Below are 17,615 nucleotides of genomic sequence, written 5' to 3'. Positions count from 1 at the left end.
TTTTCACTCTACTTTACGGGCTGATCCGCCTTGCCTCTCTGCAGCTTGCGTGTTACCCATCTGTGTACAGTGCTCTTCCCTCCCGTTGGCCTGATCTCTTAGTCGTTCGTTATAGGCCACATCATCCCAACCTCAAGAGAGACAGAGCAGACCCCTTCAGGGAGTGGCATCACCAGCACTGATGTCGTCCTGTCCGGAAATGCCCTCCCCAGGCCTTTGACCAGGCCATGCAACTGCATCAAACGCTGAGTGGATTTCCCTCCTCAGAGTCAGCACCATAACCCTTCACCATCTGCTGTAGCTCCCAGTATCCAGGAAGTAATTAATAAATGTTTGCAGAACAAATACTTTTATGCAGTCACCACACACCTAATATTCTATCTTAAAATTAATAATTAACTTTCCAAAGGTCACTAAGTATACTGAATGAAAAATGGTTTAAAGTGTCAATGTCAACAAAAGCAACTATTGCTTAAAGCAGACCTCTATTATCCTCTCCCAGCTGTTGGCTTTCCTGCTGTGCACACCTGAAAGGAAAGAGCATGTGTGGGCTGCAGGCTACCCTGCAGGCTCTTCATAGCAAGCATGGATCTTGTTGGGAAGGGAGACTTGAGATAGGGAGGTAAGTAAGGAGGGACAGAGAGTGAGACTATAAAATAAATGATGAGTCAATCCCAAACTGACAACACACAGAAACAGAGAGCTGGCTGTGTAGACAAAGGTCCCTGCAACTGAGCCCGGGGCCCTGAATCAATCCCAGGGCTCACACGGTGAAAGAACTGACTCCCTCAAGGTGTTCTCTAGTCACCACAGGCCTGCCATGCCACATGCGCATGGGTGCACCCCCACCCCCACATTGTAGGAAAACATTAAGAGATACAAATGTAACTATTAAGTTTGAGATACAGTATTAGTTGTATTTATATGTATGTATAAATATATTTTCATCAACTTGAGAAATGAAGCTAAGATTCTAACACAGGCACCCATACACTTGTTGAAATATTATGATAGGTGGTTATCATTTGAAAAACAAAAACGAAAGTAAATTTCTAGTCTCAGAAAACAACCTTGACAGTAACTGAATTCATATGCCCACAATTCAAATATGCTTTTGTTTCTAGCCAAGTCTCAACTATTCCTCTTGAGGACGCAGTCCTCCTCAAGACACACAGAGGCAGCTGTGCACACATGGACAGCTGTGAGCAGGCACACCAGTACCACATCTGGCTCCCAAATGACATCATCACAATTGTGTCTCTTCTCCTTGGTGCCCTGTACCAGTTCTCTACGCCCTTGTCTGCCAGCAGCCAAAGTTTGCAGAAGGGCATCTTCTGTTCTTGCCAGGAGTCTCCAGGCCTTGCTGTGGTCACCTCTTTTTGTCACACCTAACACTAAAATTGCCAGCATCATGCAGCATCAATCCCTCCATGGGTAACTCAGTTCTAGCCTCTCAGGCCTCTGTGCTGCTCTCCACTACTCTGCCCAACTATCTTCCTCCCATCACCACTTCTGAAACCATAAGAATAGTCTGATCATTCCTCAGGAAATTTCCATCTACCTCAGTCTTGAGCACATTGGCACAACCTAGTTGGATCCTTTTACATCAAGTATATCCTTCAAAGAATCTTTACCTTTAACCACCACCACCACCTCCTCCACTACAGTGGGATGTTCTGTATGTGTGAATGTGTTGCTCTGATTATTATTATTATTATTACTATTATTATTGATAAATAAAACACTGACTGGCCAGTAGCCAGGCAGGAAGTATAGGCAGGATAAACAGACAAGGAGAATTCTGGGAAGTGGAAGGCTGAGTCAGGAGACACCAGCCTGCCATCCAAGGAGCAGCATGTAATGGCACACAGGTAAAGCCATAGGATATGTGGCGATACATAGATTAATAGTTATGGGCTAATTTAAGATATAGGGCTACAGCACCACTTTGAGATCTTTGGCAGCAGTTAACTCTGCAGCTCACACACGATTGAGCCTGTATGATAATGAGTATTCAGAGACGGGTAATGCCTGGGGGTCGCTCACCAACCTAAGACAGAGCGCCTGTGTGGCCTGGGCATGACAGGTAAGGTGACCTGCTGACGTCCCACGCAACCTAAGTCAGAAGCTCATTTTCTAGTAAAAGGGGGACCTGTAGGGTCCTGGTCCCCATTTTGGATAACTGTTGCCTTGCTTGCTGACCTTGACCTTGATATCCTCCCTATGCTAATTCCCTGCTGGGTTCCACCCTCCTGAATGCTTAAGGGAAGTTCCTTGTCTGTGTACCCTGCATAATGGGCATTAACAGCTTAGATGCAAGATTGCAAAACATCGGTAGCGAACTTTTGCCCTCTGGGGTTCTCCCATTGTGCTATAAGCCTGTATTTAAGACCTCTTCCCTCCTTCAATAAATGACATTCAGCAAAAAATTAAATAAATAAATAAATAAATAAATAAATAAATAAATAAATAAATAAAAAGATATAGGGCTAGCTAGCTTAAAGCCTAAGCCATGGTCATGCAGTTGTAATTAATATACGCTTCTCTGTGTTTACTTCGGTCTGAGTGGCTGCAGGACTGGCAGGTGAGAGAGATTTGTCCTGACTGCTGACTGGCCAGGACACAGGAAAACTTCAGCTACACCCCACCATGGTGTTCTCCAGCACTTTTTGAATTAGAAGATTTCAACCTGACTCACTGGAGCCTCCATAGTTGACCTAGACAGACTCCACCAGCCCAGTCTATACAAAGTCCAGAAATATAGGAATAAGATAAAAATATAGAAATAAAAAATTATAAGCTTAAGAGATGGAAGCCGACAGCCGTCAGCTTCGCTAGCAAATGGGGATTAACCTTTAACTGGGCCCTTCCGTGTTTTATGATGGGCAGCTGTGTCAGCAACCCAAATGTTAGGTTTTTTTAAACTAAAGATTGCCCTCTGTAGTCTTGGGGTTATGTATTTTTTGGTAACCCCCTACCACTTATTTCGGAAACCAAAGTTAACTTTTAACGAGTTCTCCGTGACAACCTGTTTTGCATTGCTTCGTATTCCTCCCACTCTGGGAACTCAGCTATGTCCGGAAAAATTGCAGGTTTAGACAATCATCAATTAACTGTGTCAGGAAGGGCTACAGGGATATACAAACATCATTTAGATGAAACCCTCTAAAACCTTGTTAATGGAAAATTGTAAAACCTGAAAAGCAATTTGTCTCTAAAAGTTCTTCAGAATTGTAAAAATTCTTTTGTCCATGCCTAATGCTTACTTCTTGCTATAAAAAAGGGGCCAGAACCCGCCTCAAAGGGCCACAGCCTCAAAATCTCGAACCCTGGCTGTGGTCTCAGCTAGCTGATAAGCTTTTGTGCCCCGGGGTGATTTTCTTTTCTATCTCTGTTTTTTCTGGAATAAAGTCTGCTCCTGTTTTAATAGACTCTGGCGGTCTGTCCTCCCTTATTTCATGATCCCAGACCTAACAGTAGGAATCCACAACTCCCCAGTTCCCAAACTCTAAAAGCCCAATGGTGTGTTCACGGTTCATGTTTTATCAGAAGCTGACCTGAACTGACGTGAAGTTATCCTGACTGCATTGTACCACTCAGGACATATATGTAAATATGCAGAGTTTGCTCACATGCCCTGGACTGCTGGAGCCTGCTGGAAGTGCCACATAACACAGGCTGTGGACATGGCATCACTTTTCTATATCCCAGCACGTTCTAGATTCTGGACCACGTCTGACTCCAGGGTTTCTTGTAGACCTCTGTGGATTTGTCCCACTTCATACCTAAGTTTGAGAACTGAAAATAAGTTCTTTTAGTATTCATTTTCAAATCTGTGCCCTAAGATAGAACATTATCCCAAAACAGCTGTTCTCTCCTTTCTCACTCTCTACCTTCCAAGTCTTTTGCAGTGTTAGGGCCTCATGAGTGCTAGGCAAGGCCTCTACCACTGAGCTACATTCTCAATACCCTACATTTTCAATCTATATTCATATCCGAGGGTAGTTCCAATCCAGGTCCTGAATGAGTTATGTGTTTTTGAAAATGTTCAGTCTTCAAGCTTTCTAGATTTCCAAGTGTGTGTGAGGGGTCGTGACCTTGTCTGGAGTCTGTCAAGAAGGTTTCACCTGCAGCAAGAGTGCTGACCACCGTGCTAATCAGTAAAACATTTCAAACTATTTCACAATCAGCTATCAGACAGTAAGCTGGTTTTCTTTTTTGTCTTGTTTTGTTTTCAGACAAGACCTATCTGGACTTCGCTGGCTTCAAACTCACTATGGAAGCCAGGCTGGCCTCAGGTTTGCCACAGTCCTCTGCCCCTGTTCCCCAAATGCTGAGACTGCAGCTACAGCTACCATGCCTGCCTGAGCTAAGCTTCTTGAGGGAACATGGCATCTTATGCACCCAGTGCACTGCAGCCCAGAGAAGTCTGGAGAAGCCTTAACTTACCATTACCACCCCATCAATGTGAAATCCTGCTGACTGATCTGCTCAGTATTACTTACAAAGGAAAGCTCAGCAAATGCTTCCCAAATATAAGAGGAATCCAATCTGTATTTAAAATAGTGTCAGGCAAAGCAATAGAAACCTGTGACCATCCTTAGAACATAATTCTGAAAAGACAAAAAAAAAAAAAATCCTTGAGGCTGTGAGTTCAAGGCCAGCCTGGTCTACAACGTGAGTTCCAGGACAGCCAGGGCTGTTACACAGAGAAACCCTGTTTCAAAAACAAAAACAAAACAAAGCAAAAAATCCATGAGGGTGGCTGAATGCTCTTTGAATTAAAATACTTGTTACAGAATCTGCCATGGTTACTGACCTCATTAAGAGGAATTAAGTTTAGCGCAGTCTTTCTGCTTAAACCCTGCAGTGATCTCGCCTGTGTTAGAAGCACAGCAAGAAGGCCCTTGTGCCCACAGATCTCCAGAGAAACCTGGAATGCTAAGCACACAGGATTGTCTTTCCAGTAAGAAAGATGAAAAACCTGTTCTTCCATCCAGAAAGCTGAGAATTGGGAGTGATAAACAGGGGGTGATCTGTGTTACCTGTGTTACCAGGCCGTATGAAGTCCTACAACCAAGACTGCAAGTGACTAGGAATCTAAATGACCCTTATAGCCAGAGGCTCCCCGGAACTCACACAATTAGGACCAGATGGTGGCTAATAGCCCAAATGACCTCTACACTCTCTGTTTGACCAGACCAGGCCAGAACTTTAGGTCCTTAAGCTAGTACAGGCAGCCTATCTCTAGAACCCATCTTCTTGGAGGAAATGAAGTGTGCCCTGAGTTGAGTTTCAATGTAATTATGCTTCTTTGTGCACAGGGGATTTTATTCCATCAAGAAACTTTTTTTTTCCAAATTATCCTGTGCTTAAGTACACTGGAGAGAAACTGTCACTTTTTAGACTCCCCAGAATCTGATCCAGGTTCACAAAGTCAGCCTGCACCTGGATTTCATACTTATCTCTTCCTGTAGTTCACTCCCCTGCCTGGACACCTGCAGGGACCCCTCACACCTGTACCCTGCCCCTGCATACTGGCCTCTGCACGCACGGCAAGGCCTCCTGGGAGTCCCTTCCATGTGGCTATCTGTACATTAGCACGACCCACGGACTTCCCCAGAGATGAAATTCTTACAGTAGCCTACAAAGCTGCTTATAATCCATCCAGTCCCCACCTTCTTGCTTTTCTAACATTCCCATCTCCACATTTCTAGAACATCCCAATCATTCCCCTGCCTTGGGCTCTTTGAATTTGCCGTTGTTCCTGCTTAGGACACCTCCCCAGAGTTTCTTATTCTCCTCCTCCTCTCTTTTTGATCTCTAGTTCAAACTCAACCCATAAGAGTATCATTCTTTAATCAGGTTATTTTTTTTTTTTTTTTGGTTTTTCGAGGCAGGGTTTCTCTGTGTAGCTTTGCGCCTTTCCTGGAACTCACTTGGTAGTCCAGGCTGGCCTCGAACTCACAGAGATCCGCCTGGCTCTGCCTCCCGAGTGCTGGGATTAAAGGCGTGCGCCACCACCGCCCGGCTAATCAGGTTATTTAAGAAGAGTAATTCACCCCTCTGCTTTCACACCATTGGTCTCCACTGTAATAATTATCACTGCTTGATATACTACAAGCAACGGTCTGTGTGTGTAATACCCATCCTTATTACCTTAATTTCATTCATAGTACTTAGGACGGTGGTTGGCATGTCATAGGCGCTCAGTACACATTTATTCAATTAAGCATGCAAGGGGGCTGGAGAGCTGGCTCGGTTAGGAGTGCATGCTGTTATTTCAGGGGACCCGAGTTTGGCTTCCTGCATCCACCACAAATATACACATGATTAGAGTTAAAATAAGTCTGTAAAGAACAATGTGAGTTTCTGCTTTAATGGCTGCTCTGTCTCATTAAGGATGACCCAACCCCCTACTTCCTTATCATTCTCAGAGGCTAAAATTTGAGTTGTTTACTTCCTCCTTTTCTCTTAAAATAAACATGTCTCCAGTCAGTGAGTGGAGGAGACTGTAAATGCTTGTCAAGGCCACTTCCCAGCAGCATCACAGTGGGTCTCACACCCTCAGCCAGGGTTGGCCCAATGTGCCTCAGTTCCACTTGCTCCCCTCCTCCCCGCCCCTCCTCCGCCCTGTGTACCCCACTGACTGTCAAGGGGCAGACCCTTTCACACTTTAGTAACCTCGTTCTTCTATTCCACTTTGAACCTCACTTATAAAGCAGCAAACACACAACACCAGAATGGCCACTCTCCAGGCCTGCTTAATTGAGAATGTTTCTTAATATTTACAGCTGCAGGTACCTGTCTCTGTCCCCTCGGTAACCCGAAAGCTTCCAGACTTCAGAACGTTGAGGTGCACACAGGCACAGACATAAATGAAAGTTGTCGCTAAATTCATATGCCAATCAAGAACTAGCCTTACGTTAAATAACTAAGACATCTCCCGTATAATGTTTCCTATTTTTAATTGGGTATCAATAGTGTTAGAATTTACAAGATTAACAGTTACACTGAGCTTTGGTTCATTTCATATAGTTAATGCATTTTAAAAATTGCTGTGTCTGGGTCCATGTGATGGCTCAGCAGATAAAGGTGTTTGCTACCAAGCCTGGAGACCTGAGTTCAGTCCCTTGGCCCCACTTAGTGGAAAGAGAAGACCAGCTCCTACAAGTTGCTCTCTGACCTCTGACCTCTGACCTCCACACAGTCACCATAATAACCTAGGCACACTCATATATACACACAAAACTAAACACATAGAATTTAAAACAATTTGAAAGCTGGATTCCTAAAGAATGTTGGAGCCACTAAGTTCCAGCCCTACTAGTCAGGTCCCCTGGAGATTCATCCCGCCTGTCAGCTGGACTCCAACATCCTAATCTAGCAGAATAAAATCTTAGCCTTGGGGTCAAGCCAAGGTCAAATGGACGGGGTGTTTGCATTTCTGCTAAGTTTCACATGTAAATACGGAGCACGAGGACTCTGGTGAACTGGGACTACACTGGGCAAGGGAGTCTCTGGCCATCCGGGGCAAGTTTTCTCATCTGTGACAAGGAGACAATATTCCTGTCAGGCATTGCAAGCATCCAGGGCAGTGTGGGAGCAGCTGAGCACTCAGCTGCTGGTTTATTGTGCTAATTCCTCATCCTTAGGTCAGAGGAGTTGCCAAATAATTTAGGCCCTGATAAATTCTTCTCATAAAAGGTATCAGACAACATTTTCTAACTCATCCTGTGGAAAACATGATAGCTCTACCAAAACCTTCACGATTTTTTCAACAAATGAAGTCATATTTTCCCCACTTTCTCGGGGACTCTGTACCCCAAGTGTGGCCTCTTAACACCAGTCACCACGTCTCAGCCAAAAGTGGCATTTCCTGTTAACTGGGAAAATGTTGGTCTTTTCCACCTCAGGGCCTTTGCTGGGATCATTCCCTTCACCTGCAACACCTTCCCGTCCTCACCTACCTCTGAAGCTTCCTGTCCCCACCTACCCCTCAAGCTTCCCGTCCCCACCTACCCCTCAAGCCACTGTCAGACCCAGTGGACAAGCTCCCTACTCGAAACATCTCTCTGGGTCAGTAAGAGGAAGTCCTTCCGCCTTGCACAGAACTCTGTGTGTGTGTGTGTGTGTGTGTGTGTGTGTGTGTGTGTGTGTGTGTGTGTGCTTGTGAATACATGCCTTGTGCTACAGGGCTGCTCAGCACGTTTTCTTCTCTCCACCACTGGAGTGTAGGTTCTCAGAAGCACAGAGCTTGCACTTACATGGAACAGGTCCTACCTATCATGGGACACGAAGACTGAGCAGAAAGCCGTTCTGAACACACACTCACTGTGCTCACACAGCAGAGGAAGCAACAGAAGCTGAAGCCCGTGGGCTTCTGACTAGCAAGTCACTTACCAGTGCTGTGCCCAGTGAGCCCCTGCCGGGACTCACCAGAAGGGCGAAAGAGTTTCAAGTGGGGCTTTAAACCATGGATTAGATTCTGGTGACTTCTATAGTGGTTAAAATAACCTGGAGAAAGTTGAGAGTTCTTTTTTGTTTTACAAGGAAACGTTTACATATATATGTATATATCTATATAAAATTTTCTAAACTTGAAAGCAAGCTTAATCGTTTTTAAAATAAACAGGTCTACAGAAACAGCCATGAGAGCTAGTGTGATAGAAAATCACAGAGCTCTAAGCAAGATTTGCAAAGAATAGTCAATTCATAAGATAGAGAATATCTGATGTCTACTGATATATTTCTGGATGAAAAGAGAAATACATTTCTTCTACAAAAGGTTTGTAAAGTACACCTAAGGCCTTCCTTTTCCCTTTATAGTGTGTCATATTTTAGAAAGCTTTAGTCATTATGGGACCATCGAAAGTTTCAACAGTGGTCGTTATGACTACTTTGTATTGATATTAAATACGTTTCTAAATGAGGCAAAGGAAACCAGACATGGAGCTCAATTGGTAGTGTGCTTGCTTACATGCACAGAGAGAGCCCTTGGTTTAATCCCGGAACCTTATAAAACAGGCATCTCAGTGCCTGCTTGTGATCCAGACTGGGATGGACAGGAGCCCAAGATCAGTCTCTACCACATAGTGAGTTTGAGATCAGCCTGGGGTACGTGAGACCCTGTCTCAAAATACAAACAGTGCCAGAGGTGCCGTGGTGTCACAAGGGACGGCATGGCCATCTTGAGGCGTTACTCACTGAATGCCACCACAGATTTTTTAAAAGCAGGTCGGCCAAGGCCCGGCTGCGAGGCTCACAGCACAGCCTCGAGACGGTCCAGCAAAGGCGAGACTCACTGGAGGCGCTGTCGATGCTGCTGACGCTGTCCGAGTTGTGCAGATGGCGACGGTGCAGCTGCCGATAGAGACTAAACTTGGAGAATTTCCGGGGCTTTCCTATCCCTTTCAGCTTGCCGTCTGTTTCATCTGTACTCTTCATGCTGGGCTCGTTTTTATGAGATTCATGTTTATCCTTGAGGTTTAAGGATTCCGTAGACTCTATTGTTGCTGCCTGAGAAAGTTATTAAAAAAAATGTGTGACATGTAATGGGCTTTCACTTCAGTAGAGCTGAGAGGAGCTTTACAGACAGTGGTGGTTCCCTCAGAACAAACTCACCATAGAGTCTCAGGTCAGCCATGGGGTGGTGGTGGATTTGCAGTCAGATTCTTCTGTTTTTATTTTGTTTTTGAGATAGAGTCTCTCTACATAGCCCTGGCTGTCCCGGAACTTTCTATGTAGATCAGGCTGGTCTCAAACTCAGAGATCCACCTGCTTCTTCCTCCCACGTTTTGAGATTAAAGGTGCGTGCCACCACACCTAGTTAAAATTCTCAAAATTTCATTCACTGACCCTTTTCCCTCACACTAATTACACTATTTAAATCCACTGTTAAACTACACAACTTCTCTGATGAACTGACTTCCTCTGTCAATCATTTTCTTTGTTGCCCAATGCTGTGGCTTGAACGAGAAATGTCCCCCACAGGCTGTTTGAACACTTAGTTGGTGGCAGTGTTTTGGAAGGCTTTAGGAGGTGGAACCTTGCTGGGGGAGGCGAATCACTGGGGGAGAGCCTTGAGGTTTGAGGGCTTGTCTTCCCCGAGCTTCCTCACTGCAGTTGGAATGGGATGGGCAGGAGTCCAGCTCCTGCCTCCACACCTTCAGCAGCATGGACTGCACCTAACCTGTGGCCAAGCAGCCTCACCGCCCTTATGTCACTTGTCCAGCCTTGGGTCACTTCGATGAAAAAAGCTAACCCATGTGTCTAGGCAGTACATTGCTCTTCCTCTCAACCCTCAGAAGCCAGCACAACGTAACCATCAGTAAGTAAGAAGAGCCCGTGACATCTTTGAATAAGGACACTGCATTTTGGCAGTGGAGAGCTGAAACCCAGAACAAGCGTTCTGGCAGCTCTTGATTAGCAGGGACTCTGAGAAGTTATTAGTTAACTTCCTGCTGCAGTTCACTCTGAGTGACCCCAGACTGATCTGGTGATTTTTGCATCCGTAAGTAGGAAAATGCTAAAAACAAATGCACACACTCTTATAAGTGAAGTGCACAAAACGAAGCTCTGGAAGCTTCCTGGGATGGGCTTCTCATTCTTATTTAACCTAAGTACCAACTGTCACACATTTTTGTTCATGAACACCTTCTCTCAAATAGAAAATTAAATCCCTACTTTGAATAGAAAACCAGGGAGCTGATTGAGATAGCATATGCTAAACCGCTATACCGACCTCACGCTCTCTCTCCCTGTGGGAGAGAAGCCGAACGAAGCTGGGTTCCGGGTTAGGCAGGTAGAGCAGGCTAGTGGGTATGTCCATCACACCTCTCGGATGCCACCTCTGAATTACAGGGTCAGTCATGCTATTCATGGGTTTAGACAAGCCTGTCAGTTTTGTGCTGTCCCACAAAGGTGACAGGTACTTACTGTGAGAGAGCCCATGGACAGTCCTGAGGTGACTCGCTTCACACTGCCCACATCTGTGAGTCTGTGTTCATCATCATCCCACCTTCCATAGGCGAGGTCAATCCCACCCACAAAAGCCACCGATTGGTCGATAATGACAAGCTTCTCATGATGAGCCCACAGATAGACACTGGATGACACATGGTCTGGGTGCCTCATCACCTGGAGAAATCCACAAAAATGTGGTTTATAAATGTCCGTTACATCACAATAAAATAGGTCTGCTTTCTCCCTGTAAACATTTAAAAAAATAATTCAGGTACAAAAATGTGTTCTACATATGCCTAAGAAAGTCCCTCAAACTTCAAATTTCATTCAGAGAAAGACTTCTATCCAGTTTTTTCTTTCCTTTCTTTTCTTTTCTTCTCCTTCCTTCTTTCCTTTCTTTTTTTAAGGACTAACCTGGCTGGTCTCTTGAGATCCTCTTGTCTCTGGCATTCCAAGCGTGGGCCCCCACGTGACCCTCTTCTGGTTTAAGTCCTCAGCCAGGTGAGGTGGTTTAAGGGAGCTGGCATTTGACTTGAAGGGCAATCATTAAGGCTAGATCAAGTTAGCAGCTAGAGTGCTCTTTCCATCCCCTCCAATAGTTACCCTTGGCATAAATAAATTAATAAATAAGTAATTAAAATACTTAGCCAACATGCATTTATGGAAAGACGTTTAATAAATTATATTTGTACTCCAATGATATGAGCACACAGATACCTGGACAGCTCCTTATGTGAAAGTGCTTGGAAATGCTGAGAAGCTGCTTTCAGGATGATTCCCTACATGATCCTATTGGACCTCTCTTATGTTGATGTTTGTAAGTAGGAAGACACAAAAATGTTGGCTTATACTTTTATTTACTGTAGTAGAATACATAAAACACAAAATTTACCACATCACCAGTTTTGATGTGCAGTTTTACCAAGGTATTGAGCTAGCCAATCTTGAGAATGACTGGTATTAGCGCTTCTTTAAATGCTGGGTGGAACTCATCAGGGCACCATGATGGAATCACAAGGACCCCATACTTTTCCCATGGAAGAGGTTTTTCAGCTGCTGATCACAATCTCCTACCTAGCTATGCCCATCCAGATCTTATACCTTCTTCTGGACTAGCTCTGGCAGGTTTTGTGTGGTTCACCTGGTTACCCAGCATGCCTCTGTTCACATTAATCTTAGAATCCTTCCTGTCACTGTGGACTTTTCATGCTGGCTCCACCTTCACGTCTTGTCTTCAGAAACTAGAGGCTTTAACTGGTCAATCCTTCTAAGAACCAACTTTTGGTCACCGATTTTCTTTTTCTTTTTTCCCTGTTCTCTTTGTGCCACATCTGTGTTCTCATCTGGATTTCCTTCCTCCTGCTGTCTTTAGGGTTCCTTTGTTCTCCTTTGTCTGGCTCCTTACTTGGAAGTTAAATGACATTTGGGGACCTTATCTCTTTTCTGATGAAGAACTCAAAGCTCTAAGCATCTCCCCTTTACACTGTTTTTGCTAAGTCCTATGAGCTTTGATATGTTCTTTTATTTTCCTTTGACTCTAAGGACAAATTTGATGTCTTCTCCTCCTCCAACAGAGGCTCACTATGTAGGTCTGGCTAGTCTGGAGCTCATCATATAGACCAGGCTGTCCTCAAACACACAGAGATCCCCCTGCCTCTGCCTCCTGAGTGGTGGGATTAAAGAGGTGCGCCACCACGTCAGCCTGAATTCTTCCTTTAAAACTTTTAAAATTTTATCTATTTATGGTTTTTTGAGACAGGGTTTCTCTGTGTTGCTCTGGCTGTCCTGGAACTCACTCTGTAGACCAGGCTGGCCTTGAACTCAGAGATCCACCTGCCTCTGCTTCCCAAATGCTGGGATTAAAGGAGCGCACCATTACTACCTGGATTAATTTTATTTTTTAAGTTAGCATACAGAATGATAGGTTCCCTGATGAAGGTTTTATACGTAAATGTCACACATTGTTCTTGTTGATTCTCTTTCCCTTTTATTGCTGACCATCTTCCTGACCCCAGATAAGATCCCCTACTTCCACATGACATGCAGTGCATATTCTTCTCTCTCTCTCTCTCTCCTTTCCCTCACCACACCCCCCCTTTCTGAGAGGGTCTCGCTAAGCAGCCCTGGCTGATCTAGAATTCAGGACATAGCCTAGACTGGTCTTGTGCTTCCGGCAATTCTTCTTCTGCTTCGGCCTCCCAAGCACTGAGATCACAGGGATGAGCCACTACACCACATCTGACAGCTTCCTTCCTGTAATGTTCTAGGAGCTCCTCCCTGTTGGGGATCTTTTTCAGAAGTCCATGCATGTCTACGGCTGAACAACAAAGAGCGGAGTTCTGTTCCTCTGTTTATTATCTGCCTAGCATTTCAGTTGTCCATGCCTGTTAGCTGTCACGAGCACTGTGGCTAGCACATGTCCATGTGAGTCTGTACATAGATCTTGGTCTCACTTCTCTTGGGTGCAGACCTAGAGGCCCAATTGCTAGATCCTATGGTAACTGTACCCCTAACTTTTGAGGAGCTAGCAGATGGTTTTCCAAAGTGACTGTACTATTATTCACTCCATCAACATGTATACTCTCTATCATCTCAGCAATACTAGCTATTACCTGACCGCTGATTACAGCTGGCCTAGTGGGTGTGAGGTAGCATCTCACTCGAGTTTTGACTGGCATTTTCCTGATTCTTAGTAATGTTTAATGGTTTGGCCATTGGAATCTTCTGTAGTGTCTGTTCAGGGCCTTGGCTCATTTTAAATTGTCTTCTAATGGTTGAATTGTACAAGGACTCTGTATAGGCTAGAAACACACCGCTTCTCAGATCTATGATTTGTAAATATTTTCTCCTCTTCTGTGGTTTGCTTTTTCATGTCCTTGATGGTGTCATTTGTTGTATTTTTTCTTATTTTTCTTTCTTTCTCCTCCACCTCCATTTCTTCACGAGGGTTACCCTAGTAGATTGCAGGGAGTTTCCATTGCACTGGGTTTTTACCTCACTGTTTCAGAATGTTTGTTTACACTGTAAAGATGTGTCTCTGCCCAAGATGCCATTTGATTGGTACAATAAAAAACTAAATGGCCAATAGCTAGGCAGGAGAGAATAGGCAGGACTTCCAGTCAGATGGAGAACTCTGGGAAGAAGAAAGGTGTACTCACCAGTGAGACACAGGGGGAGCAGGAGGTGCAGTATGGAGATGAGGTAACAAGCCCCGTGGCAGAATGTAGATTAAAAAATATGGATTAATTTAAGTTATAAGAGCTAGTTGAGAAAAAGCCTAAGCTAAGGCTTTTGTAATTAATAAGGAGTCTTTGTGTCATTATTTGGGAGCTGGCTATCTGAAGATAGTCCAACAAGAAAGTAACAACACCTCACCCCAAAATGCCCTCCCATTCCAATTGCCTCTCCCAACACTCTCTCCCTCCATCTCTCCCACACCCGACTCCTCCTTTTTCCCATCCCTACACACCCCCAGTCCACTCATGAAATCTATTCTATCTCCCTTCCCAGGGAGATCCATGCATCCCCCCATGAACCCTCCTTGTTACTTAGTGTCTCTGGGTCTGTGGATTATAGCATGATTATCCTTTATTTAACAACTAATATCCACTTATATATAAGTCAGTACATACCATGTTTGTCTTTCTGGGTCTGGGTTAGCTCACTCAGGATGAATTTTTTCTAATTCTATCCATTTGCTAACCAATTTCATGATGGCATTGTTTTTTTAACAGCTGAGTAATACTCCATTGTGTAAATGTGCCACATTTTATCCATTCTTCAGTTGAGGGTCATCTAGGTTGTTTTCAGTTTCTGGCTATACTGAATAAAGCTGCTATGAACATAGGTGAGCATGTGTCCTTGTGGTAGGATGAATCGGGTATATGCCCAGGAGTGGGATAACTGGGTTGCTGTGGGATATCTTTCTGTATGCTGTGAATATGTATTGCTCTGATTGGTTGATAAATAAAGCTACATTGGCCTATGGCAGGGCAGGATGGAGCCAGGTGGGAAAATCCAAGAGAGACAGTGGGAGGAGAAAGAACAATGAAGCAGATGCCACCAGGAAAAGCAAGATAAAAAGTGCCGGTAAGCCACAAGCCACGTGGCGAGGTAGAGATTTATAGAAATGGATTAATTTAAGATGTAAGAGCTAGCTAGTGAGAAGCCTGAGCCATTGGACCACATAGATTAAAAATAATATAAGCCTCTGTGTGTTTACTTGGGTCTGAGCGGCTGCAGGACTGGGCAGGACATAGAAAAACTTCCAACTACACTGGGTCTTGAGGTAATTCCATTTTCTGAGACACCACAATTTGTTGTATTCTTTTCCGTTGCTAATGTCACAAAATCACACCTGGTAAATGAGTGTTGAGACGCTGCAAGGTGACTTATCCTCTTATCCTCTTGGCTGGTTTTTAACCAAGTGAGATACATAGTTGTTACATATTTTAAGCCTGCTAGAGAGTAAGTCTTGTGACTTAATGGCTGAATGATATTTATCAATCGATTTTAGGTCTAATGAGATTTCAAGGAGCTTTTCCAAATATTTCACACTAGATACTGTTGGTCTAAAAATCTACAGAATTTCAAATCCTAGAAGAAGTCTCTTTAATGCTATCAGCAATCAGAGAACTGGGTGGTGACTTTATGTCCAAGTGGTTTGGCAGCGTGGAGAGCAGACAGAACTCGATAAAACAGTGCAGGAAGCAAGTTCTTTGCTCAACTTTCATTTTCAGTTATCAGGGTTAGGTTGAGAGATGTAAGCTCTACTCACTCCCATCAACAGAGGGAGTATAAGGAACTATTTCAGCTGAACAGACAGGTCTCAGAAAAAATTTTTTTTAAAGCATTCAGCATCATTAGTCATCCAAGAAATACAAAACCATTTGAAGATTCCATCTTGGCTGGGTGGAAGAGCTGGGAAAACAAACAACAAATGCTGGAGAGCGTGTGGGGAGAGAGGAGCTTCAGTCACTCTAGTGGGTAAACTGGTACAGCCACCGTGGAAACCAGGGTGGAGGTCTCTCTAGGAAGCTAAGCCTAGAGAGTCAGAGGCCAGCCCAGTCTACAGAGAGCGCTCCAGGCCAATCAGACCACATAGTGAGATCGTGTTAAAAAAAAAAAAAGGAAAAAAAGAAAGAAGGAAGGAAGAAAAGAAGGGGGAGAGAGAGAGGGAGATAGAAAGAAAGAGAGAGGGAGAGAGAGAGGGGGGAGGGAGGAAGGAAGGAAGGAAGGAAGGAAGAAAGAAAGAAGGAAAGAAAGAAAGAAAGGAAAGAGAGAGAGAGAAAGAAAGAAAGAAAGAAAGAAAGAAAGAAAGAAAGAAAGAAAGAAAGAAAGAAAGAAAGAAAGAAAGAAAGGGAAGAAACTAAAATTAAAACTGTCATGGGGCTCAGCTGTACTCTTGGGTATATACAGAGCTAAGTCACACCACACAGATTCTTGTACATCCATGTGTATTGCTGTTCTATTCACAAAGGCAAGCAAATGGAACTGATCCAGATGCCCATCAATAGATAAATAAAGACTATGTGGTATGTATACACGATAGAATTTTATTTAGTAGTAACAAATGAAACAATGACATTTTCAGAAAAATGATGGAAAAGCAAACTATTGTGTTAAGTAAAGTAGCCCAGACCTAGAAAGACAAATACCAAATGTTTTCTCTCATGTGTGGATCCTAGATTTAAACATTCATAAATGTGCACATCTATAGGGTGTGCGTAGGGTCAAGAAACTGAAACGGGATTGTGAGAGGGGAAGAGAAGTCTGAAGGGAACAGGGAGGGGAAGAGGGTATGGAAATACATGTGACATAAAAGCAAAATAAAGGGAGCTAGGAGGACGAAGGGAAGGGGAGCAGGAGGCTGTGCGAAGGGAATGGGGAGGGAACAAGGTGTGAAATACTCATCCTTTTGTATGCTAAGAAAAGCAAAACAAGACAGTATAACACTGCATTTCTGAGGGTTTGATGCTGTTCATTCAAAAATGAAGAGTAAGGGAATCTATATGGAAAAGGCTCCTGTGGGACAGTGAGAACTGGTACCCGGTACCTTTATGTTGGGGTGCAGCCGCATCAAAGTCCTCTTGCTGTATTCGCTGTTGATTCCGAGGGCTAGCTCCACCTCTTTGTAAAGCATTATGAAAATCCGAACGCCTTGTTGCTGTCAAAGGAAAGAGGAATGAGCGTCGGGAGGGCCATGACTCCCTCCCTCCCTCCTTCCCGGTGTCAGAGCTCCTTAGTTCTATAAACTGGTGTGAAAATAGTCAATGAACAGACAGTACGAGGAACGGCATGTATTATGTCAAGACACAAACAGAAAATACAGAAACTTAGGTGTGGTGTCAAATACTGGTTATTCCAGCACTGGGGAGGTGGAGTCAGGAGGAACAGGAGTTCAAGGCCAGCTGAGGCTACATGATCTTATCTCAAAAGAAAACCATCCTCATTCCCATAGGTTCAATCACAAGAGTGTTGGTGCTGGACTACTTGTAAATCCAGGATGCAGAGACCAACACCTCAGCTCCTGAAGGTGCCCAGCAGCCTGAATGCCTTTCTAGACACCCCCAAGCACTTGCCACTCAGGAGAACTGTGACCCAAGCCTTTGAGGCAGCAGCTAGTGCCAAATGCATCCTAAATGTCTCAG

General features: G+C 44.2%; 1 protein-coding gene across 1 annotated transcript in view; it reads right to left on the bottom strand.

Annotated features, from left to right (window-relative positions):
• Positions 1 to 17,615, bottom strand: part of Pld1 (phospholipase D1) — a 171,889-nt gene that overhangs the window by 65,586 nt on the left and 88,688 nt on the right. Inside the window, 4 exon segments of the mRNA XM_052730200.1 lie at positions 8,404 to 8,517; positions 9,306 to 9,519; positions 10,939 to 11,139; positions 17,021 to 17,131. Coding sequence (XP_052586160.1) covers positions 8,404 to 8,517; positions 9,306 to 9,519; positions 10,939 to 11,139; positions 17,021 to 17,131 — 640 coding nt within the window.

This window comes from Peromyscus californicus, unplaced genomic scaffold (assembly GCF_007827085.1).
Source record: "Peromyscus californicus insignis strain IS unplaced genomic scaffold, ASM782708v3 Scaffold_9__1_contigs__length_137607984, whole genome shotgun sequence".
Taxonomy (NCBI): domain Eukaryota; kingdom Metazoa; phylum Chordata; class Mammalia; order Rodentia; family Cricetidae; genus Peromyscus; species Peromyscus californicus.
The sequence above is the reverse complement of the archived record's forward strand: the minus strand, read 5'-3'. Positions and strand labels throughout refer to the sequence as shown.